At 42.0% G+C, this 25,302-nt stretch overlaps 2 protein-coding genes across 5 annotated transcripts in view; one reads left to right on the top strand and one right to left on the bottom strand.

Moving 5' to 3' along the window:
- NEK11 (NIMA related kinase 11) overlaps positions 1–5,975 on the bottom strand; it is a 277,295-nt gene extending 271,320 nt beyond the window's left edge. For all 4 annotated transcript variants that reach the window (XM_068973446.1, XM_068973452.1, XM_068973440.1 and 1 more), the window contains exon 1: positions 5,806–5,975. In XM_068973446.1, the coding sequence (XP_068829547.1) occupies positions 5,806–5,975 (170 nt within the window). The remainder of the gene's footprint in view (positions 1–5,805) is intronic.
- Positions 5,976–10,524: 4,549 nt separating this feature from the next.
- Positions 10,525–23,774, top strand: ASTE1 (asteroid homolog 1). The gene is made up of 4 exons (XM_068974947.1): positions 10,525–11,829; positions 18,970–19,180; positions 20,950–21,139; positions 23,447–23,774. The coding sequence occupies exons 1-4, from the start codon at positions 10,525–10,527 to the stop codon at positions 23,772–23,774; spliced, it is 2,034 nt and encodes a 677-aa protein (XP_068831048.1).
- Positions 23,775–25,302: the final 1,528 nt, after the last annotated feature.

The raw sequence follows: 25,302 nt of genomic DNA on the forward strand, positions 1-25,302 counted from the left end.
GAAGTTCCTAAGAGCCAAAGCTTGTATCCTATTGCTTCAGTTTCATTCCTGGTTCTTGGTCTAAACCAAAGATTTATTACATAAATTGTATTACACACTTGAGTTGACAAACTAAAAGACTACAGCAGAAAATCAACTCCACATAATAATGTCACTGAATCTTAAATGTGATAAAAGTTTTTTTTAAAAACCAGCATTCTATGCTGATAAGATTAATGCTAAAATTCACCAACTGTGCCCCATGATTCCTATTAAATTACACATACTATTCTAAGTATCAAAGTAATGTCCTAGCTTATCAAAACCTTTGGTTTGCATAATAAAAAATTGAAAGCTTAACAAAAAATATAAAATTATGTGCCAGAATTAGAATAAACTTTAGGAATATGCATTAACCTTATCACACCTTCACATTATCATTAGACCAGAGTTTCTATAATTTATTATGAAAGAAAATATTCCCAAATATTGTTTTATGAATTTCATGACACAGAGCATAATAAAGTAAAATCCCCTATCTCATTCACTAATCATTTCAAGCTTAATTTTATTCTACTTTGATAACTAAAAAAGAATGCCAGATATTTCTATGCCCAAAAAAACCCCCTCTCTCCAAACATTTATTAATCAAGTATAATGCCCATAGTCTTTTAAAAAATTTCACAGTAAATGCAGAAAGTCAATAAAAATGTAAAGGAATGTGATATTTACATTGTAATTCAAATTCATAAATTCATAGTATATGAATAATATAGATGGTAGAGTGATGCCCTCAAGAGGCACAGTAACAAATTGCAACTATCTAAGAAAGTTCTTTAATTAAATCTAAAGGGCATATTTCCTGGACCTAGAGTTCACAGGAACTGTTAACAGTGACCTACAGACCAGCTGAGGCTCATGGACTGTCAAGTAACTCCTTTAATACGGGTACCAAGGCAGTAGTCTGGCATTTGAAGGTACTATGGATGTATGTGTGCATGCATGCTGACGCTAAGTCGTGTCTGACTCTTCGTGACCCTATGGACTGCAGCCTATCGGGCTCCACTGTGTATGGGATTTTCCAGGCAAGAATACTGGAGGAGTTGCCATCTTCTCCTCCAGGGGATCTTCCTGACCCAGGGATCAAACCTATTTCTCCTGCACTGGAGGCAGATTCTTTACTGAGACACCTGTGAATCCAGAGATACCACACCTTCTCCTTATCATCTCAAAAAGTTAGGAGTGTATCTGAAAACATGAAGAAAGTCAGATCAACTTTGATCTGTTAAGGGAACAGCATTCATAACATTACAGAAATCTTTTTAGGAGGTATTTTCTACCCATCTCTAAACCAATTTCCTATGTTTATGACCTAGCATGTAAAGCAGAATAAAAAACATAAACTAACGAAACTGCTTGGAGAATGGGCGGTGCTTGTTAATGTGGTTTGATCACAAACCAAAGGTACAACTGTCAGCACTCCCGGGAAAGGATGCTAAAAATATGGGCTTAGTCTCCTGCCTCTATGTGTGCATTAAAAACAACAATCAATGGTGAGCTGCTGCCCTACGCAGCTAAAAGGTCAGCATTCTGAGGACCAGTTTCTTTCAGACAGCCATGGAGACAGGCAAGAATAGATGACAACAGAAGCATTATGACCTCAAGAAAGATTCTAGAAGTTTCTAAGATCACATACCTAATATCAAATAGCTTTGCTTGGAGACTTTTTCTCTCTTAAAAGTGGAATGCAAGGGCTTCCCTGATGGTCCAGTGGTTAAGAATCCAGCTGCCAATGCAGGGGACATGGGTTTGATCCTAGTCCAGGAATATGCCACGTGCTGAGGAACAACTAAAGCTTGTGTGCCACAACTAGTGAGCCCACACGCTAGAGCTGGCAAGCCGCAACTATTGAGGCCTGCGTGCCTAGAGCCAGTGCTCCACAAGAGAAGTGACCACAATGAGAGATCAATGCACTGCAACAAAGAATAGCCTCTGCTCACCGCAACTAGAAAAAGCCTGCTGTAGCAAAAGACCAAAGCTCAGCAACAAAGACACAGCCAAAGAGAAACAGAGAAAGAAAGAAAGAAAGAAAGAAAGAGGAATGCAAAAGAAAAGCTTCTACTTAGAGAGTTCCAGTTGCAGTTGAGCTTCCCTGGTGGCTCAGATGGTAAAGAATCTGCCTGAAATGCAGGAGACCAGGTTTGATCCCTGGGTCAGGAAAATTCCTGGAGAAGGAAATGGCAACCCACTCCAGTAATCTTGCCTGGCAAATCCCAGGACAGAGGAGCCTGGTGGGCTACAGTCTATGGGGTCGCAAAGAGTTGGACACGACTAAGTGACTAACACTTTTTTTTCACTTCCAGTTGCAGTTACCAGGTGGTGTCTAAGAAAACTGAAGCTCAGATTAGGAACCTGTATAATCTTAAATCTCGGTTAAGAACAAGACTGGCTTTACTTACTGATATGTTCACCTTCAAGACCTGTGGTCTTAACCATGACACTACACTGCCTTTCTTTGAGCATTCTAAGACTCCATGAGCAGCCATATTCACAATCCTTCATGATTTCAGCAGCTCTAAAGTCAAACGTCTACAAAAGCAGGCAAGCAGTGGAAAGTGTAAGAGACAGTAAGAAGGGGCAAGAATGCAGCTAATTGGAGAGGACTCTAGGATCTGCCTAAAGAAGGCCACTGCCTGCAGCTTCAGTCTGCACTGGCTACACAGGCAGCAGCATTAGCAAATATGATCAAATCTTCTAATATTTTTTCAAGAGAAGATGAAAAGCTCAACTTTAGGAGAGTTGTTAGGAGAGCTGCCCATTTTTAAATATTGGCAGCTAATTTAGATTTTAAAAGAAACAACTCTGCAGCCAAACCAAACATATCTAAAGTGATTATGATCAGTATATAATATGTTGTAGAGATTCTGATGATGAATGATTCCTGTCTGAGAGATTCTAGACTAGACCTTTCCTATTAAATGATTTGTCAATTATCCTCACTGTTGAATTCATTCTACACATCCAGGCTTTCCTCAGCTCAAGTCATAATTCTTAAGTTCAGATACTACAAAGGTCACTAACAAATCACTTCCCACCCAATCGTCCCCAGCCCCCTCCTCTCTCCCAATCTCCTCTCCACTTCCCTACACACTTACACACATACACAGACCCATTATCACCCATTATCTCAAGTTTGAAATTTTCAAGTTTAGTCTTCATACAACTTTTTAGGCCTCCTGTTAACTCTAAAATTCTTCACATTTCTCATTAGTTGAAGAAACCAAAATTGTATACATTCTTTACTCTGTGAATTTTGTAACTCTTGGGTTAGATTTAGGTCTACTCTTAATGTCTCCATAAAGAGTCTCTAGTAATTTTCATAAACTTATCATCTTGTTCTAAATGTCTTGGGTATTTCTAGTATTTAAGGTAAAAAATTATTTTTTTGAGTCATAAAGCATGTTCTAAGGACACCAGAAAAGTGCCAGCACTGTTCCCATTCTTCACATAGGAGTTCATCAAAAATTATTAAGTCTAGATACTTACTTTTAAAAATTCTGGACATAGAGACCATTTAAAAGGTTGATTTTAAAAAAAATAAAATAGTAGTATCAGTGCAACAATTACTTTTATAGCTTTTACGGCATATTACGAAGTAGAAAGAAGTTTATCACACTGATTTTAAACCAATGGGCAAAAGCTGGAAGAATTCAGAGTAGCATCAAAACCTCTAAGATAGAGTAGATTACAGGATGGAAATTTGTTCTTCTCAAGTTAAGGGCTAATTTCTCAGATCACTTTTCCTTCTCCTTTCTTTTCCTCCTGCGTTTCTGATGTACACATTTCTTATTTTCAGTTTCAACTAAGTTATCACTGCAGCAAATTCAAACAACTTTAAGCTAAAAATGAAGATTCATCTTTATTTGTAAGAGATGTACTGTCCAACAGCATTAACAGGTTTTCTCTACCATGGAAGTTTATAGGCTTCAATTAAAATCAAAAGGAAAAAAGTAACATGTGCATCATAAATACAAGATAACTTGGTTTAAATGTCTACTTTGAGGGCTGTATGACTACAGACTTTGAACAACTCCTCCATGGAAAAAAGCCAAAAAAAGTCAATGTTATATTTCCTTCACTTGTGGTTCAGCTGGTAAAGAATCCACCTGCAATGCGGGAGACCTGGGTTCTATCCCTGGGTTGGGAAGATGCCCTGAAGAAGAGAAAGGCTACCCACTCCATATTCTGGCCTGGAGAATTCCATGGACTAGTCCATGGGGTCGCAAAGAGTTGGACACAACTGAGTGACTTTCACTCACTTTCAGTACACTCTATTTACCTCAAATGTGAAATACCATCCATTTGCATTTCATAACATTTCTACATTTTCTTCAGGATTGACTGGCTTGATCTCCTTGCTGTCCAAAAAACTCTCAAGAGTCTTCTCCAGCATCATAGTTGGAAAGCATCAATTCCTCAGTACTCAGCCTTCTCAGCCTTCTAAAAATGCAGTCTTTATAAACAATTTTTATTTTCTCATTCAAATCTCAATCAGGTTAAGCAGAAGCAAGGCTGTTACTGAGACTTTGGTATGCATAAAAATCTTACTTTCATATAATCTACCCCATACCAGACCACTTGACCTGTCTCTTGAGAAATCTGTATGCAGGTCAGAAAGCAACAGTTAGAACTGGACATGGAACAACAGACTGGTTCCAAATAGGAAAAGGAGTACATCAAGGCTGTGTATTGTCACCCTGCTTATTTAACTTATATGCAGAGTACATCATGAGAAATGTTAGGCTGGATGAAGCACAAGCTGGAATCAAGATTGCCAGGAGAAATATTAATAATCTCAGATATGCAGATGATACCACCCTCATGGCTGAAAGTGAAGAAGAACTAAAGAGCCTCTTGATGAAAGTGAAAGAGGAGAGTGAAAAAGTTGGCTTAAAGTTCAACATTCAGAAAATGAAGATCATGGCATCTGGTCCCATCATTTCATGGCAAATAGATGGGGAAACAGTGGAAACAGTGGCTGACTTCATTTGGGGGGGGGGCTCCAAAATCACTGCAGAAGGTGACTGTAGCCATGAAAGTAAAAGACACTTGCTCCTTGGAAGGAAAGTTATGACCAACCTAGACAGCATGTTAAAAAGCAGACACATTACTTTGCCAACAAAGGTCCATCTAGTCAAGGCTATGGTTTTTCCAGTAGTCATGTATGGATATGAGAGCTGGACTATAAAGAAAGCTGAGCGCCGAAGAATTGTTGCTTTTGAACTGTGGTGTTGAAGACACATGAGAGTCCCTTGAACTGCAAGGAGATCCAACCAGTCCATCCTAAAGGAGATCGGTCCTAAGTGTTCACTGGAAGGACTGATGTTGAAGCTGAAACTGCAATACTTTGGCCACCTGATGCAAAGAACTGACTCCTTGGAAAAGACCCTGATGCTGGGAAAGATTGAAGGCAGGAGGAGAACAGGACGACAGAGGATGAGATGGTTGGATGGCATCACCAACTCAGTGGACATGAGTTTCAGTAAACTCCAGTAGTTGATGAGGGACAGGGAAACCTGGCGTGCTGTGGTCCATGGGGTCGCAAAGAGTCAGACACGACTGAGTGACTGAACTGAACTGAACTGAACCCCATTATATTATATTCATCGGCCTTTAACAATCTCCTCTGAAGACACCATTCAAGGAGCTTTTCTATCTCTTACTAACTTCTTATTTTAATGCAAAGAGCAAAGTAAACAGTACTTCATAAGAGCTGCACACACACAGCAGACAACTCAAGGTTTGCATGAAATATTTTTTACTTACAATTCTTCTCCTTGTTTGGCTTTCTTGTCTGACACCAGATAGACGGTTCCAAAACTTCCACTGCCAAGTTTCTGTTGAAGCATGTATCTTCTCGCAATCAAGGACTTTGGACATGTGGAAACAGCTATTGATCCACTCACACACTTAGCAGCCTCTTGGAATTTCAGCATTGCTCCAAACGAGAGACCTGTTTGTTTGTTTGCTTACAGAAACTCCAAGTCTCATTCAAGTCTCCTAGGAGATGGTCAAATGCATCCAAGTAGTACTGGTCAATGCCTTAAAGAGGAAAGATCCAGAGGTCAGATCTAATAGGTGCTGAACTATTCCTAACAAAAAATGTAAGTGACAGTGATACTGACTCCTTGATTAGTGGATTGAATGACCCAATGTTGGTTAACTTTAACTACTTGAGAAAATGTTAAAAGGTAGAGATACTGCAGATTCCAATATAAGGCAGTCTTTCACATAAACAGAGCCTTCTCTCAGATAGCTAAATTTGACAAAACTGAGTAACAGTCAAATTTCCCCAAAGTTCTGAGATGTATATATATTTTACAATCAACAATCTGTTTAAGATTTTATACTCCCTGCCTACTTTTCAAAAAACATCCAAATAAAAGAACTTTATAATTCCCTAAAATATACACATCTCCATCAAGTTTTATGTAATTCTTCCCACCTTGTGTCTATTTTTTTTTAATATGGGCCATTTTTGAAGACTTTACTGAATTTGTTACAATATTACTTCTGTTTATGTTTTCAGTTTGTTGGCACAAGGCTTGTGGGATCTTAGCTACTGCAGCAAGGATCAAACCTCCATCCCCCTGCGTTGGAAGGTTTAACCACTGGACCACCTGGGAAGTCCTTCATGTCTATTTTGACTAACAAATGGTGCTGCTGCTGCCACTAAGTCACTTCAGTCGTGTCCAGCTCTGTGCGACCCAAGAGACGGCAGCCCACCAGGCTCCCCCATCCCTGGGATTCTCCAGGCAAGAACACTAGAGTGGGTTGCTATTTCCTTCTCCAATGCATAAAAGTGAAAAGTGAAAGTGAAGTCGCTCAGTCACGTCTGACTCTTAGCAACCCCATGGACTGCAGCCTACCGGGCTCTTCCATCCATGGCATTTTCCAGGCAAGAGTACTGGAGTGGGTTCCCATTGCATTCTCCAAACAAATAGTGAGTTAGGATTAAACCAGAAATTAGCATGACGCTGGTTTGATTTTATTTTTTCCTGTAGATTTTAAACCAGCATATTTGCATTTGTTTTTATAGATGTGAAGAGGGATATGGATTTGAAATGAATTTTTTTCCATCCCAAGCAAATTCAGATCCAGTTTCTGAAGTTTTTTTTAATTATATACACTGTGTATAGAATAACCTCCCTGGATTGAAAACAAGAAGTTTCACAAATGCAGTTCAAATCTAAAATTGTATTTTTATTAGCTGAATATAAATTTGTCATAGGTAAAGCTGTAATTCCTCAAGAAACTATATATGCATAGCAGACTTATGAAAAGGACTGTTTCATATGAGTATGTGCATGGTAAAATCACTTTTATTTCATCAAAATGAAAAATGTTTTGCTAATTACTATGAAAAATGAGTTTCATTTTAAATTGCTAAGAAAGCATGATTTTAAATTGAATACTGGGCCTTGGAGTCAGATCAATTCCAAAGCTATAAAACAAAAACCTATTGTGCATAATGAGAAAACAAAATGTTACCTGTGTAGTTTGAGGTATATGGCCAACGGGCTTCATCATGGTGGTGGCCAATTACAAACATCCTTGGAATCCAACATAAATAAGGAAATGTGTATTTACACCACTTCCTTTCATGAAATAATGTATTAATCAGTTAAGTTTTTCCTAATGCCGGTGAGAAGGAAAACTAGTAACCAGCGGAGGATGAAAAGAAGGCAGGAAGCAAAGAAGGGAGAGCCGGAGGGAAGGAGGAGGCAAATCACCTAAGTGGCTAGGTGATCATGACAACAGTAAAACACACTGGACTGGAACCTCAGAGCTGGGGCCCAGACCTGGAAATCCCTATATTATGTGGGATTATCAAGATGACAGAAAATATTAGTGAAATCTACTGATGAAAAAACAACTGGAGAACAGGACTCCCAATGTATCTTTGTTTGCTTCTGATTCCATAAAAGTGATGCTTTCTGGCCAAATGAAGCTTTTTAAAAGTGCATGGACTCATAACCTTTCCAACTGAAAAGACCCTTTCAGTAATCCTCCTTATTGGAGAGATGAGATAAAGGTCCCGGCCTAGGGAAGGTCAGAATAGTTCTGAGGAAGTCCAATTTCCCAGGAGCTCTCATTTATAAATGAGCATTTAAGCCCAGCAGTGTCTAAGCAATGCGGCCAGCGCTACAGAGGACTCCAGACTAAGCTCCCTCCAGCCCAGCCTCTCAGTCACAATCCGCCACCCCCTCCCCAGTCCCACATTGGGCCGCTGGTTTCATCAGCCTCCTCTGTGCGACTGCACAGCCACCTGAGAACTGGTCAGTGTCCCCTTGCCTCCACCTTACAGAGGCTATGAAGGAACCTGAGCGCAAGCACACCTTCTTTCTGTGTCCTCGGCGACTGGCACAGAGTAGGTGTTCAGTAAACTCTGTCAGAGCAGCTAAATGTCCAGCAGCTGCTACCCAAAGTGTGTTTGGCGGGATACAAGAGATAAGAATCTGAAAGCTGCACATTGACTCTTGGGGATGGAACTGTGTGGCTGGCAGTTATATCAATCTCGGCTCAGTAACAACAATGGAGAAGCAGCAGGTCTGACACCAGATTCGGCTGAAGCAGGACTCTAATCTTAAGGGAAACTTTAACCCTAAGGTCAAACGAATAATTCTTTGCCGTAAATTTTTTAAATTTACATTTTCGCAAAGCAGCTTAACACAAACGGAGGAGGCACGAGCCACACATCCTCTCAGGCCTGGAGCAGTTCTAGAAGGTCAAGAGCCAAGAGAAGCGAGGAGGCGCGGATTCGGAGTCCCGGAGAGGCGGCCTCGAAACCATCACATTCCCGGAACGCCCGCGCCCTGAGAAGTCTCCCCGTACCTTTCCGGGTGGAGGGCGAGGGTGCGTCGCGCACTCCCAGAGTCCCTCCCGTAACCCGGAGTCCGGAGGTGCCGCCTCACACCTCGATTGCCAAGCCGGGCGAGCTTGGAGACCCAGACTGCGGGGGCCGTTGTCAAGGAGACAGCGCGGTACCAGGAAGTCGGGCGCGGCTGCTGGGCGCCGTTGCCAGGAAGCAGGCGCGGGGCATACCGGGAAGTCGCGGAGGCGGCCCCCAGAGGGTCATTTAAGCGGAAGTGTGCGCAGACCCAGGTGGGCGGGGAAAAGACTGCCCGTCCTGCGGGCCTTGTTACCCTGTCTTAACGGCAGCCATTCGGAGCGTGTTTCCTTAATGACCTCGCGCGAAGCCTGTGGACCCCTCACATCCCGCGGAGTCTGCGCCACTGACTTCCGGTAACCGGGGGCTCCGTGACGTCAAACGCGGAGACTTCCGATTCCCCTCGGGAGGTCTGGCACAATTAGGTCCTCCAGTTCTCGCCGGGGTCCCGCGGGTCTTTCCAAAGGACCAAGCAGGTGGCCGCTGCCGGCCTGGGGACCGGGTGTGAAGGCCCGTGTTTGAGGGCTTGGAGCAGACCTTTTGTGCGCCCTCCTGTCCAGCATTAATTTGTTGAACATCTACTCTACAAGATGCTGTAACTAGCCTGGGATGAGTTGATGTGGTCTCTACTTTCATTTGCTTTAGAAGAGAGACTTGCAGAGAAGTAGGTACCCTGCAGGATAAGGTGTTGAGACACACAGGGCCAATACTGAGGTGAAGTGAGTTGGGCACTGAATGCAAGAGGAAGCCCCAAAACTCTGCAATCAAGGTAAATTCTAACACAATTTCTTTAAAAATCAAAACTAATGCAAAAGAAAAAATCCATGTTTGACAAAATCTCACAATTTTAAATAAACACAGCATTAGTAACCGTGCATTGCTGAGCCATATTGGAGCCTGAGGGCAAAGGAGAAACTAGCCATTTGTATCCTGGGACTTAGCTGGTTGGGGAAGGATATGTTCAGTAATCTGGAAGATAGGCAGAGACAGATGAGAAGAGTCCCTTGTTAGGGTGAAACTGGAGAATTCGATTCCTCCCGGCTTGAAACTTGGAACTATGCTAATTAAGACAGGCCCTTGAGCCAAGGCCTCAAAGAAATTCTCAGACTCTGATTATCAAAATAGAAAAACTGGATCCATATCAGGGACCCTGCACACTAGTTAACTGAAGCCTATGTTTTCTGATATATTAAGTGATTGAGGTTATCATTTTTGTAGCTTAAGACCTTTTACTTTGACCCAACAAAACAAATATTCTGTGTTGTAGGATGATGACTGTCTCAATATTAAAGCCTGCAGAAGTTCTGTACGTTGGCAGCCTCTATCCCTGTCCAAAGAGCAGATTCCACGAAACTATTGAATTTGTGCCTTGTAACACTTGGGGAAAGCGAGAGAGAATAAAAAAGAACTCAACTAGGTGGTGTTGGCTCAGAATCTAGGTAAGAACTAAGGTGCTAACACCTAATGTGTTCTATTTAAAGATTTCTTCATAATCTCCACTGTTCATTTGATGGTGCTGGAAACTTTGTTCCCCATCTGTGACATCAATTAAAAATGTGTTCTCTTGTTTTAAACAGGCAATTCTTCAGACTATCATGGGTATCCGAGGTCTAATGAGTTTTGTAGAAGATCATAGTAATGAGTTTTTCACTGATGTTAAGTTGCGAGACACAAAAATTATCATTGACGGCTATGCCCTCTTCCACCGGCTTTACTTCAATTCAAACTTGGAGCTGCGGTATGGAGGGGACTATGATTCTTTTACAGATGTTGTACAAAAATTCTTTGAATCACTGTTTGCTTGTAAAATCTGTCCATATGTTGTCTTAGATGGAGGATGTGACATTTCAGATAAGAAGCTTAACACTTTAAAGGATCGAGCTAGGGAGAAGATCCAGATGGCCCATTCCCTGTCTGTTGGCGGGGGTGGGTATGTGTGCCCCTTACTCATCCGAGAGGTATTCATACAGGTTCTGATCAAGCTGCAGGTATGTTTCGTCCAGTGCTTTGCGGAAGCAGATCGGGACATTATGACCCTTGCTAATCACTGGAATTGCCCCGTGTTATCCTCCGATAGTGACTTTTGCATTTTTGACCTGAAAAGTGGGTTTTGCCCATTGAATGGCTTTCAGTGGAGAAGTGTGAACACCATCAAGGGCACACGAGACTGCTACATCCCTGCCAAGTGCTTTTTCCTCGATGCACTGTGCTGTCACTTTGGCAATATGAACAAAACGCTGCTGCCTCTTTTCGCGGTGCTGTGTGGAAATGACCATGTTAATCTGCCTGTCATGGAGACGTTCTTGAGTAAAGTACGACTCCCTCTTGGGGCTGCCAGTTCCAAGGGTAGGAGACATCACCGGGTGCTGGGACTTCTAAATTGGTTGTCTCGTTTCGCTGACCCTACCGAAGCATTAGACAGCGTTCTGAACCATCTCCCCAAAAAGAGACGAGGAACCGTGAAGGAACTTCTGTGCAGATCCATGGAGGAGTACCTGCAGGCCCAGGGAAGGATTCAGGACTTCTTCCAGCATGGTGCTTACACCTGCCCAGACACCTGGAATCCCAGTTTACCACCGTGGGTGCTTGCGGCCTTAGCCAAGGGCCAACTGTCCCCTTTCATCAGTGATGCTCTGGTGCTGAGACGGACCATTCTCCACACACAGGTGGAAAACATGCAGCGACCAAACGCCCACAGAATCTCTCTGCCCATCCGGCAAGTCATCTATGGGCTCCTCGTGAATGCTCCTCCACATGCATGTAATGTGGCCTGGGATGCACTGCCTCCTCAGCCTCCAACTTTCAGCGAAGTGGAAAGGATTAATAAAAATATCAAAACATCAATTGTTCATGCAGTAGAACTACCCAAGGATCATTCTGACTTAAGCAAATTGACTGAGGTAAGTGTTTGTAATACCACCGCAATTTCTGTAAATTACAGATTACAAAGTGCTTTCAAATGTATTAGCTATCAGTATAACAAGCTGAGGTCAGTTGCTATATTGCCTCTTTCGTAGCTGAGAAAAGTAGGACTCTAAATAAGTAACTGTGTGAATCATCAGCCAGGGAGTTATCCATGCTAGGCCTCAAACCTAGATCCTTTAGTGCCGAATTTACCATTTCCACTGTACTTCAGTAGCATGTGTTATCTTTGTGGTTATTACTACTGGTGTGTTGTTAACTGGCTAGTAATAGAATGGGGTTAGTGACTAAAAATGAAAGGGAAAATAATTCTAAGCTGCAGAAAAAGGAAAGTTTGCCTTCAGGCCTTGACCAAAGGCATAACTATTATCTCAGACTGTACTGAATTGCAATTAACAAAATTGATACTGATGCTTGGGCCTAGTTTTTCATGTTTATTGATGAGAAATTTTTTTTAGACTTGAGGTTTATGGCATCAGGATGATTTGCTTAGTTTGATACTGAAAACATGAGTTTTAACCTAACTCATTGTTGCTTAAACCTGAATAGCAGGCCAACCCCCTTTTCAAGTTAAAAGAAAGTCTCATGGATCCCAGTCTTTACTTTTTTTTTTTAGTAATATTACATAAATATATTAAAAATCAGAAATAGGTATGAAGCTGCTTATATTTACAAATTAAATGCAAATAAATTCACAATTCCAATTGCAATACTTATTTGTGGGGCTGGGGGGGGGGGCGTGGCATTGGATCCCTGGTGGCTCAGATGGTAAAGAATCTGCCTTTAATGCAGGAGATGTGGGTTCGATTTCTGGGTTGGGAAGATCCCGTGGAGAAGGGAATGGCCACCCACTCCAGTATTCTTGCTTGGAGAACCCCATGGACAGAGGAGCCTGGCTGGCTACAGTCCATGGGGTCGCACAGAGTCAGACATGACTGAGCAACTAAGCACATTAGATCCAACTCAGTATCCAGACTCAGGAGTCTCCCAGGCCACTCCAAGTGCCCGTCAGCTCCATGATATAGGACCTCAGGACAGCATCCCCGGGGGATTGAATCAGGGTCTGGAGTCCTCCCAAGGTTATACCCCATTGATTCTCCATGAGGGGTGATTTTGCCCCCAGGTGACACTTGGCAATGTCAGGGGACACTTTTGATTGGGGACACTTGGGGAAGAGGCCTGTTGCTACTGCCATCTAGTTAGGAGAGGCCAAGTATGTTGCTGAACATCTTATATTTGGCAAAACAGCACCCTCAACCAAAAATCATCCAGCCCAGAATGCCTGCACAGGTGACCAGGGAACTAGCCTCCCCATTGGTAACAGCTCAGGCAGGATAATAGGATTCACATTGGTGGGTCTAGGAGCCTTCTTGGCAATGAGGAATGACTCCTATAGGAAAAGTTTTCTTTCTGGGGTGATGAAATGTTCAGGAATTAATGATGGTTGCACATGCTTATTGCTAGTGGTAAAGAACACATCTGCCAGTGCAAAAGGCTTAAGAGACCCAGGTTCGATCCCTGGGTTGGGAAGATTCCCTGGAAGAGGGCATGGCAACCCACTCCAGTATTCTTGCTTTGGAGAATCCCATGGACACAGGAGCCCCCAGGCTATGTCCATAGAGTCGCACAGTCGGACATGACTCAAGTGACTTAGCATGACATGGCACAGCACAGGCATTAGTTCAGTTCAGTTCAGTCACTCAGTCGTGTCCGACTCTGCGACCCCATGGACTGTAGCATGCCAGGCCTCCCTGTCCATCACCAACTCCCGGAGCTTACTCAAACTCTTGTCCATTGAGCCAGTGATGCCATCCAACCATCTCATCCTCTGTTGTCCCCTTCTCCCCGCACCTTCAATCTTGCCCAGCATCAGGGTCTTTTCAAGTGAGTCAGTTCTTCGCATCAGGTGGCCAAAGGATTGGAGTTTCAGCTTCAGCATCAGTCCTTCCAATGAATATTCAGGACTGATTTCCTTTAGGATGGACTGGTTGGATCTCCTTGCAGCCCAAGGGACTCTCAAGAGTCTTCTCCAACACCACAGTTCAAAAGCATCAATTCTTCAGTGCTCAGCTTTCTTTACAGTCCAACTCTCACATCCATACATGACTACTGAAGAAACCATAGCTTTGACTAGACAGACCTTTGTTGGCAAAGTAATGTCTCTGCTTTTTAATAATGCTGTCTAGGTTGGTCATAGCTTTTCTTCCAAGGAGCAAGCATCTTTTAATTTCATGGCTGCAGTCACCATCTGCAGTGATTTTGGAGCCCCCCAAAATAAAGTCTGTCACTGTTTCCACTGTTTCCCCATCTATTTGCTGTGAAGTGATAGGACCAGATGCCATGATCTTAGTTTTCTGAATGTTGAGTTTTAAAGCCAACTTTTTCACTCTCCTCTTTCAAGGCATGGCATGGCACAAATAAACCATTTTAAAGGGGTGAATTTTATGACATGGGAATTATATCTCAATTAAAGAAGGAAAAAGTCCCATTGGCCTGCTTCTCCACAGGATCTGATCTTTCTTGTAACAATTCCATGTACATAACTTCTGAGGTCCCTGCAAGGGACATGCCTGATTACAAGTCACCATGCTCAGGGAAGCCTGAGATTGGACATTCACATCTGGTGTGTACAATTCATTCACCATTTAAGTTTAGATGAGAGACATTCTTATCTTGTTAAGTAGCACAACTGACTAGAGTTGAGCATAGGTCAGATTCCAAACAGGGATTTATTAAAACTTTACCCATACCAATAAAAAAAAGTGTGGCTGTTAGCATGACTGATGCTGAATCCTTATAGCTCTTCCTGTTCTTCCACTGACCCTTCCCAGGAGTGTACTGGAGGGCCATCAGTCACTCCTCTGTCGTAAGGTCTCTGTGGTGAATAGAGACTTTTTAACAATCATTAGGACCAGGTGGCCGCTATGCTCTGCTAGTCACAAACAATGGAAATCTTTTCTGAAGCAGTCTGACTATGCCCATGAGACCAGTTACCCATTCATGAATTTTGACTTAGGAATGCATACCCTGTTTGCAAGTACTTACCCCCAGGTTAAACTATAAATTGTCCCAATGGCCCCTGCAAATGCTTCTGATCGATTGTTGTCCAGCAGATCCTGATCCCACCCTGAGCGAGTTACCCAATAAAACAATCCATTGATTATATGGAGCCACATGCCTCATTTTTCAGTCTCAAGGTGCCTTCTCACTCCCTCCATCCTCCAACAGCAACATTCTAAAGGATGTGTTGCTGAAATTACATTTCTACTCATAACATAAATGGTGCAATGTTGGAGGCCTTTTTTTTTTTTTTTAATCTATGGCTTTATTGAGAAGTAACTGATGTACAATGAAATGTCTATTTTAAGTGGGCACACTCTGATGAGTTTCGATGTACATTTACACCCGTGAATCCATCCTACAATTAAGCTAATGAGTGCATCCATCAGCCCTAAATATTTCCTTTGCCTCTTTGCCCTTCATCCTTCCCTGCATGTGTCAACATAGCAAAGTGCACAGATAATTTATACCTTGATGAGTTCTGACCAGCTTGACAGTTCCACATAAGGAGAACCCGGATGAAGACTCATTATCAGCACCCCTGCTTGCCCCAGTGTGGCTCCAGTCACTCTCTCCTTCACCTCCTGTAATCATTGTCTTAATCTCTAACAACATTGAATAGTTACTTTTTACATTTTATAAATCATCTGTCTTCTTTTATTCAACATCATGTTCATGAGATTAATGAGATTCATTCATATCACTGTGTGTAGTTGCAGATCATTGATTTCTCATTGCTGTGCATTTTTGCATTGAGGGAATATGGCACAATTGATTTTTCCAGCTATTTTTTTTTTAATAGCTGATGGGCATTTGGGCAGTTTGCAGTTTAGGCTGTTATGAATAGTGTTATGAACATCTGAGTGTACAGCATTTAGTAAAAATATGGTCACATTTCAACAGAACGTGACAGTTGCACATTGTCCTGTGTCCCAGCTACTCCATTCCTAGTTAGACGTCAACTGTGCTCTTGTACAGTGGTTTCACCAGTAAATATTCCCATAGCAGTTTATGGGCATTCCTCTGACTCTATACCGTTACCCTGACTTGGTGTCGTCTATCCTTTTAAAAAATTTTAGCTCTTATTATTATTGCCATCATTTTAGCCAATTTGATGGGTGTTAATTTGCATTTCTCTGAGGACTTTATTTGAACACCTTTTCATGTGTTCATTGGCTGTGTGCATATTCTGTCAAGCTTCTATTCAAAGTCTTTTCTCGTATTCCTGTTTTTTGGTTTATTCCTATATCAGTTCAGTTCAGTTCAGTCGCTCATTCGTGTCCGACTCTTTGCGACCCCATGAATTGCAGCACGCCAGGCCTCCCTGTCCATCACCAACTCCCGGAGTTCACTCAGACTCACATCCATCGAGTCGGTGATGCTATCCAGCCATCTCATCCTCTGTCATCCCCTTCTCCTCCTGCCCCCAATCCCTCCCAGCATCAGAGTCTTTTCCAGTGAGTCAACTCTTCACATGAGGTGGCCAAAGATACAGGTCCTTTATCAAATAACATGCATTGTGGGGAGTATACTGTGGATTGTCTTTTTACTCGAGTATGTTTTCATGAACAGAAGTTCTTAATACACTCTAAAATTTCATTATTTATACCTATCACTTTTGCGACCTACTTATTGCCTGCTCCAAAGTCATAAAAAAATTTTTGCCTTTCACCTTTAGATCTGAAATCTATCTGGAACTGATATTTGTGTGTGTATATGGTATGACACAGGGGTTGGGACACTTTTCCTGCCTGAAAATCAAGTTGAGTCAGTGAGTGCAGTGTGATAATAATCCTGCCTCAGTGGAGGTGGCAGGTATTCTCATCATGTACCTGTATTCAAGGCGAGATGAGATCTTGGTTGTATCTGCAGTGATGTCATTTGGGTTCCATTGACACAGTCAATTCTGTAGTCTAATTCAAGGCTGTTAGCGCTGACTGGCCCATGGTAATTCTAAAGGGTATTGGTGTAGATGTGATTCCAGAGATGTGAAGATATGGAAACTTTGTGATAGTATCTGTTCGTTTTGTTTGCTTAACATGATGTGGCAATAGTACTTCACCTGGGATTTACCTGGTGGCCCAGTGGTAGGGAATCTGCCTTGCAGTGCAGGGGATGCAGGTTTGATCTCTGGTCCAGGAAGATTCCATATGCTGCAGTTAAGCCTGCATGCCACAGCTGAGACTCGATGCAGCCAAATATATAAATATTTTTTTTAGTTTAAAAAATAATAATACTTCATCTGCTCTGTGCCAGCTCTTGTAATAGAAACTTTAACAATCTCTTATTTAGTTCCCACAGTAACCACATAGGATAGTGTTTCCATTTTTGCTGTGTTACTTGTGGACAGAGCACCGTTCAAGTGAACCCTCAAGAGGCTATCCATAAGGAGAGATGGAAGGGGTCATTCTTGGAGAGTAAGGCAGTGTGCCAGGACCAGCCTCTCTCCTTTGCCTCTGTGGCAGCATGAACCCTCACTAGATTTAAGGGCTGTGAGCAGAGCAGTTCCCCTTTGGGAAGGGAACATGGATGAGTGAGTCTTATGAAACATCTTGTGTAACTCATACTAGTGTCCATTATACAGATAATCAGACCTGACTGTAGAAAAGTTCAGAGACTTGCTCACGGCTGCAGTGTTAGTGAGGGGAGAACCTGTCTGAAGTCAAAGCCCGGTCTCTGCTTGGTTCATGAAAGTCTTAACTTGGCTAGAGAATTCAATAATTTAAGCATTATGTCAGAAAAGAATTCATGTATTTTCTTAGCTTTGCTTGGTATCTCCTTTGATCAGTTTAGGAGATTATGAGGAATATATTTCAATTTAAATAATGCTACTTCCCAAAGGGGTGGTTGACTGTGCTGTAAACCACTTTGTGTATTTCTAATTTAAAAAATTTCATCAGAGTATTTATTTATTAAAACCAGTACCTATAAATCATTGTATTAAAGCTGTCATACACTGACAATGAAACTGTTGTCAGTTACAATGTGTTTTACTTCAAGGTAACATCTCAAGGTAACATTTTCAGCTGTCAACACACTTACTTACTGGCGAGGCGTTATATGCCGAGAAACGTGCCAGGCAGTCTCATCTTTCCAGAAAATTAAGGAGGAAGTCTTTTCTGGCTTTGTGCAGACACCACTAATACAAACTATTATTTTTCCTCTCAGCGTTTGATGGTGAAGTCACCCTGAGGTGCTCTTTTAATAGTCCTAATTTCCTTATCTGTGAAACTCTGTGACCTGCAAGGTCCCTTATGTTTCTTAAATCTTAAGAAAACTATCCTTCAATTAAAAAAGAATAAAAATAGAAAAGAAAAAAGAAAAGATATTCATTAAGTTAAAATTATTTCAACCAGAGCCTGAAGCTCTCATAGCTTATTACTTCCCTTTGTGTGAAACCTGGAGTAAAAGTTGGTGTGGTGAGTCCTTAAATATTGCTGTTCCCCTGGAATATACCCGCCACTAGGAAGTGGGGCAATTCTCTTGTGGAAGAAAACAGACAGTAAGACATACATTTGAGTCATGACCCAGACAAACAGAAGGCTGCGTGGGATGCTGCAGAGGCTGCATGTCGTCCCAGTCTGCCTTCCGGAGGTGGTCAGTGATGCCCTCATGGAGGAGGAGGCCGGCACAGTCACTGGCAGGTAAGGGTAGGGTTGAATGTAGATATTTGTTTCTTAAAGCACAAGTGTTAAAATGCAGATTTCTGAGCTCCCCTCAGATTTACTGAATCAGTTTTAAGGGATGGGGCCTGAGGATTGTTTTCACTAGCTTCCCAGGTGACAGGCACACTGAAGATAACCAGCAGCCCCCACGGATTGTGGACTGGGGGGCGGGGCATGGACTGATGTGAACAAGGACGACAGCACGTCCAGCCAGTCACCAAACTTATGCCACCCCTTACAAAGGTTCTAAATGCTTTTAGTGGGGCTGATTTTTTTCCACAGGAAGATAAGAAACTGACCTATTTTCATTTGCATGAAAGTGTCTTCATACTAGGGAAAAAAAAAACAACATTCCCCAAAGTAACTTACAGAATGTCTGGTGCGTATTTTCAGCTCTCCTTGGCTAGCCGGCAGATGCTTCTGTTAGAAACACTGAAGGTGAAACAGAGCCTCCTGGACCCAGTCCCTGCCGTGCTGAAGTTGCCTGTCGCTGTCAGCTGCTACTGGGTACAGCACACAGAGGCCACACTGAAGCTGCATCACCTACAGGCCCTGCTGCTGGGGATGCTTCTGGGGCCCTTGCATGCCATGGTCAGCAGCCCTGGTAGGTTACCTGCATGTTCCAGGAGTATGTCTTCATGAGTTATGTGCATATAATCAACAGTTGAAACAAACAAAAGTTCTCAGATTATTTACTTCCATCAGTTGTATCCAAATTTAGAAGTGGGGCACCCAGACGTCTCTGATTCCTTGATCAATCTTTCTGAGCACCACGTGTGCCCTGACCCCAAGGGCACAGCAGTTAAGATGTGCTGATGCTGCCTCACGCAGCTGCCCCACGGCACCTGAGGCTGAGTCCTGAAAGCACGACTTCCATGTGCATTTTGTACTCCGTGTTCCCTGTCCCTCTCTTCAGTGCAGCAGCAGCATCTCCCCTGGAGACTTATGTCAAATTGCCCATTAGTGGAACTTCTGAACACCTACAATAACAGGAAACGTTAATGCTTGTGCTTTTGTTTTTTGTTTTCTCCACTGCAGGTTTCTGTTAGTATATAAGTTAATGATGGTAGAAACAGTAATTTCTCTATTAGAGAAATACACTTTGAGGCACTCTCATCTTCATTTAAACACCAGGTGAAATAAATATTGAAGCATCGGAGCCTATCAATCCTCTAATGAAATTACTTTGTACAAGATTATGAGCTTTATCCAACATGTATAACAGTTGTCACACTCTAGAACAGCACTATCTAACATGATAGCTGTGAGCCACATGTGGCTATTTAAAGTTGAACCTTCAGCTTCTCAATGAACTCACATTTCAAATGCCCTGGAGCCACAAGTGCCTGAGGCTGCTGTACTGGACAGTACAGATGTAGAACATTCCCATCATGGCAGAAGTTCTGGACAGCACTACTCTGATATCTGCTGTTTAAATTAAGTTCATGAAACAATGAGCCAACACAGACTCCAGGAAACCCCAGAATGTGAGAGCCTCTGTCACAGGGGACTATTGCAAAGCAAGTAAGTTCCAGCCTGCTACCAATTAGGACAGAAGTTGGGGTGTTTCCCCTCACTGAATATAAACATAGTTTAAGATTGTCAGAGCACCAGCCTATTAGGTTTTTACCTGAGTCCAACAGAAGGGTCTGTCTGTTTTCAGACAGGGTCTGTCAAGGGTCTGTCTGTTTTCTTTTAGGAATGTGGACCCCCTACCCCCAGCGAGGCAGGCTCAGTGCCTTGCTGCTCGCTCACTGGTGAAAGGTGGGCCTCCTTTTCCTCCCTTCCAAGTTGGTCTGGAAGGCAGGCTGCGTGTGGACCTGGGCACAGGCAGGTCTCCTGGGGTGGTTGCTGCTTTTCCTTCAACGTTGAGCAGGTGGATGACTTGCCAGATTCTCTTAAGAGTCTTACTTTTTTCCCCATAAAACAGAATTTAAAGCGTGTTTCAAACACACGACTGTTTCTTTGGGGAAATTTAGCGAAAGAGAATAGTAAAGAGAGTGGGATTTTTCATAGTAATTGGTATTTTTCAGAGACAGATTTAGGGTTTGGAGAGTTCAAATGCAGATGTGTTTAAGGTCAGGTAGTAGATCAGAGGAAGAGATATTATTTTAAGAAAAAGTAAAGAATTTGGGGTTGAATAAGCTTAGGTTGTCACTAAAAAGGCATCTCTGTAAATATTTCAGTTTATACGTCAAAAGGCTTTTACATTTTCATTTACATGAAAATAGCTAAGAGCTAGAAAAGAAAAGCATTTTGGTTATTTAAATAGTTTTTTTCTTTATGAAATCTGAAGTTTTATGTATGGAAAAATATTACAAGAAGATACAGTGTTTTTGGAAATACTGCCCTTTGGCTGTGTCTCTTATCTAGAGGAGAAAGCTGTGCAGGGCGGTGGTGCTGAGACGCTGTATGAAGAGCTTCAGCAAGTGAAGGCGCCACCAGGCACACGGCTGGACATGGACACAGCTCACGTCTTCTGTCAGTGGCAGTGTTGCCTGCAGATGGGGCTGTATCTCAACCAACTGCTGTCCACGCCTCTTCCGGAGCCAGACCTAACTCGGTAAGTAAGTTCCAGGAAACCGGTTCAGGTGGCCACATGTCAAAGTTCTATTTACACTTAAAGCAAAGATTTTTTTAACGAAACCAAATTTAGTATAATTGGTCTGGGATCACTGTTATACCTGAAGAACTATAATGCTAAGTTTAAAAAATATTAAATTATTTCCATATTTCCAAAGAAAGTTTCCATGATTTTTTTTTAAAGCTTTCCAAATTTTTTAAAAAAAATCAATTCCTTAAAGTAAAGGTAAGAGGCAGTTGTTGGTAGAGTATAACTCTTCCCCTCATTTCTTTCAGATATCACAGTATAAAGGCTTTTTCTGATGATCTTACTGAAATATTCCCTACTTCCAGTCTCTGTGGTCCTGCTGCTCTTCTGTGTCTTTGTACTTGCATTTCTTACCCCTTGGCATATTATCATTCATTCATTCATTCATTCAGATAGTAAATATTTACTCTGTGCTAGGGTGTAGTGAGCAAAACATCTAAAAAGTCTGTTGTCACAGAGTTTTAGTGATGTGACTATTAGATGCTTATGTGGATTTTTTTGTCTGGGGCTTTTGTTTTGCCAGACAAGTACGTAGAAGGGAGAGACAGCCTGCATGCTAGGAAGTGGGTTAACATTTGACTGTGGAGTGTAAAATGTATAAGGAAAGGCTAGCAGTAGGGTGTGGGCCAGTAAAAAGGGTGGTAGGATCAACAGACTGGACATCTGAATGATTTGTATATTTGAGGGAATGAGTGAGAAAGACAAAAGGGAGATGATTAGAAAATAGACTTGCAGTTACATATATCTCTGCACTTGATTATAAGCCCTGGGAGGGCTAAGGAGTTGTTTGCTGTGTTTACTATTATAGCCCCAGAGTCTGACATTCAGTAAGTACTCACGTATTTATTGAATAAATTAGTTTTATATGGAGGCATTTCATGTATGCTGGTATGACTTGAAATGTTTCAAGTTCAAAGCTTCCTAGCAGTAAATACTGTTGTTAATGTTATTGAAGGTAAGTCTGTGTGCCTGACACACAGTGAGGCCAAACAATACCAGAATATTGGAGTTTGGAGCAGAGAAGGGTTTGTTGCAGGGCCATGCAGGGAGATGGGTGGCTTGTGCCTTAAAAACCAAAAATTCCCCCAAAAGCTTTCAGCAAAGCCCTTTTGTAGGAAAAGTGAGGGAGGGCACGGTTAGTTGTTGCAAACTTCTTGGTGTCAGATCCTCTGTTCTTGGTCAGGTCCTGATATTCCTGTACACTCGTAACAAAACAGTTGTTATTCTCTGTTTTGAGAAAGGGAAGGAGAGGCATTAAATTCTGTTTCCTTGCTTTCTTGCAGCTTTTAACACCTAACTCCTTAACCAAAGCGATGGCATTACCCCTCATTTTACTGTTCAAAGTCCCAAGGCTTGACTTTCGTCCTCTGAGGTCCAGGCTCTGGCAGTGCTGAAGCTCTTGCTGCTAGCATGTCGGCCCATCAGGCCAGCCAGCTTGACAGCACCTGAGCCTCAGCTGCCCCCAGGGAACCCCAGCAATCACAGGTGGCCACACAAACCTGCCAACCCAGCCAGGCTCCGATTACATTAATACACCCTGGAACTTTCTACCAAATAAGATTAATTGCCCTTTGACCTATGGATTCTTTATTCCTTTCCTTTAATAATTTTGGCCATCCTTGACTGGATCCTCTCTAGTGACCACAGATCTATTTAAAACAAAACAGCAGAAACAGTTCCCTTAACAGTGATTTCAGCAGGAGAGTTGTTCCTGCATCTCAGCATCAAAGGCTCTTTAAGTGATGATTTATACTAAATGAATGGTGGTTCTCCATCATTTGCTAAGGTACCAATCAACCCTGGCAGTAAGCTGTATATTAATATTAAATCTGTGGCTTCCAGTTCATCTCAGCTTGTATTTGTGTAGTTTTTAATCCAGGTGAACCAATGACCTCACAAATGATGCAATTAAATTTTTTCATATTTCAACAGCCTACCTGTTTGTTTAATCAGAGGCATTTTAACTCCTTTTCTTTGAAGTGTTAAGAGGCCTGCTCAAGTTGGGGCCAGTTGCAGAACCAGCAAGCACCCATCATTTACTTTGTAGATAAAAAGTTCTAAGTATTACCAGCCAAGAAGTAATCTTTGTAACAATTCAGTTCCTTCTTTCAAGAAACAGATTATCCTTGAGTAAGTAATAATGATTTTATAGAAGCAGTGCTCTCAGTATTTGATGCATCTGTTGAAGCCACGTTAGTGACAGCTGTCCCAGCGCAGGAGCCTCAACTGTAATGATATCCTCTCCTCTTCCCTGAGCAGACTGTACAGTGGGAGCCTGGTGCATGGTCTGTGCCGACAACTACTGACGTCGGCCTCGGTGGAGAGCCTCCTGCGCTTGTGTCCTGAGGCCCAGCAACTCTACGAAAATCTGTTCAATGCCACAAGATCCTGTGCCCCTGCTGAACTATTCCTACCAAAGGTTAAATTAAATTCAAAAAGAAGAAAGCAGAAGAAATCAGGTATCAGCTGGTCAGAGAATAGAGTGGGAACCACCCTGAATGCTAGGAGTTGGCATGAAGGAAGCAATCGGTTTGAGCTGTTGATGGTGGAGACCTTGGAGAATGAGGAGGCCCCGGAGCTCGAATAAATTCAGTTTATAATTCTTATCAAGAGTTTGTGTTACCTCCCTTGAAATGATAGAGTTTTTTCTTTAGAATTAATCTGTGAGGGGATAAACATTGCAGTACTTTGAACTGCAAAGTATTTTTTATAATGCTTTTGGTAGTGATAGAAGTAAACTTTTTGTATTTCTTAAACACATGTGAAAACATGTTTGTACTTGCCACGTTCCACTTCAGTAAGTTAATAATAGTCTACAGTCTTCAAATTGCAGCAACTCAGTCCAAGCTATGTTCTTTTCAAAAAGAACAGAAATCCTATGTCAGTTACTTCCTATAAGCTGAAGCTGACTTATCATCATTTAAAACAACTTTTTTACAACTGTGTCTTCTTCATCCTTTATTAGGAAAGGTCTAGACCCTGGAAGATAGAAGCAGTCAGACAGAAAATGAGACTCTTAAGTACTTTGACAAGAGCCCATGGCAGGGCTGATGAGCACTTTTTGAACAGAAATTGAAACTGTTAATGGTCCCAACAAGAGAAGAAACAGCATCCTGGTGGTGAGATGTGCAAGTAATTTGATGTCTTAGCCAGCATTTTTAAATGGAATTATCAGATACACATATCATGGATTGTGCGACTTCTTACTGTGGACTGCAGTCAAGACTTTGAAAGGCACTGCTCTGGAACACACTAGAGGCTACCAACATTAGAAACACCTACAGAACAGTGAAGACATGGCCAGTTCTAAATAAAGAACTGAAAATAGAAAAGCAAGTGGAATGAGTATATTTGGGCAAGTCTGAGAGTATACTCCAACCTTCATCTTTTATGTATTCATGCAGATGGTGTTCTGCTGTCTTTGCTGTCTCATTGCTATATTCCATCAGCAGCTAAATGTGGTTTCAGCTGTTTTTTGAGCAGGCCTATCTTGTTATTTCTGCACTACTCATGGGGTTCTCACGGCAAGAGTACTGGAGTGGCTTGCCATTCCCTCCTCCAGTGGATCACGTTTTGTCGGAACTCTCCACTATGACCTATCTATCTTGGGTGGTCTTGCACAGTATGGCTCATAGTTTCATTGAGTTACACAAGCATGTAAGATCTTTGGCATATCAAAATTCTCTGCCTTGATTCTTGGAGCTGGGAGCCAGTCGAGAAATTATACTAGTAGCATTGTCTTATTTCCTGGCTTATCATCAACACTGCTTTATTTAAAAAATGTTTAATTAGAAGATAATTGCTTTACAATATTTTGCTGCTTTTTAAAACCACCAACCTTGCATGAAAAACCATTCTTTCCCAGTTCTGCTTTGGCAAGTGTACTGATTTGATAGGCACCAAACTGAAGAGTGTAGGGCTACATAATTTAATTGTGTACAGCTACAATTCAAAATTGAATTGTATCATTTACCTTTTTCTTTCATTAACAGGAATTTTTCAATCGAAGGAGCCTTCCTTCTTTCAGTAGATGTAAAAAAACAGGTTCCTTTCTTTCACTGTTGGAGTTAGGCCCATTCGCTTGAAACTGTATAGCCTTGCAGTAAAGTTGAAAT

Source organism: Capricornis sumatraensis, chromosome 1, assembly GCF_032405125.1.
Source record: "Capricornis sumatraensis isolate serow.1 chromosome 1, serow.2, whole genome shotgun sequence".
NCBI lineage: Eukaryota > Metazoa > Chordata > Mammalia > Artiodactyla > Bovidae > Capricornis > Capricornis sumatraensis.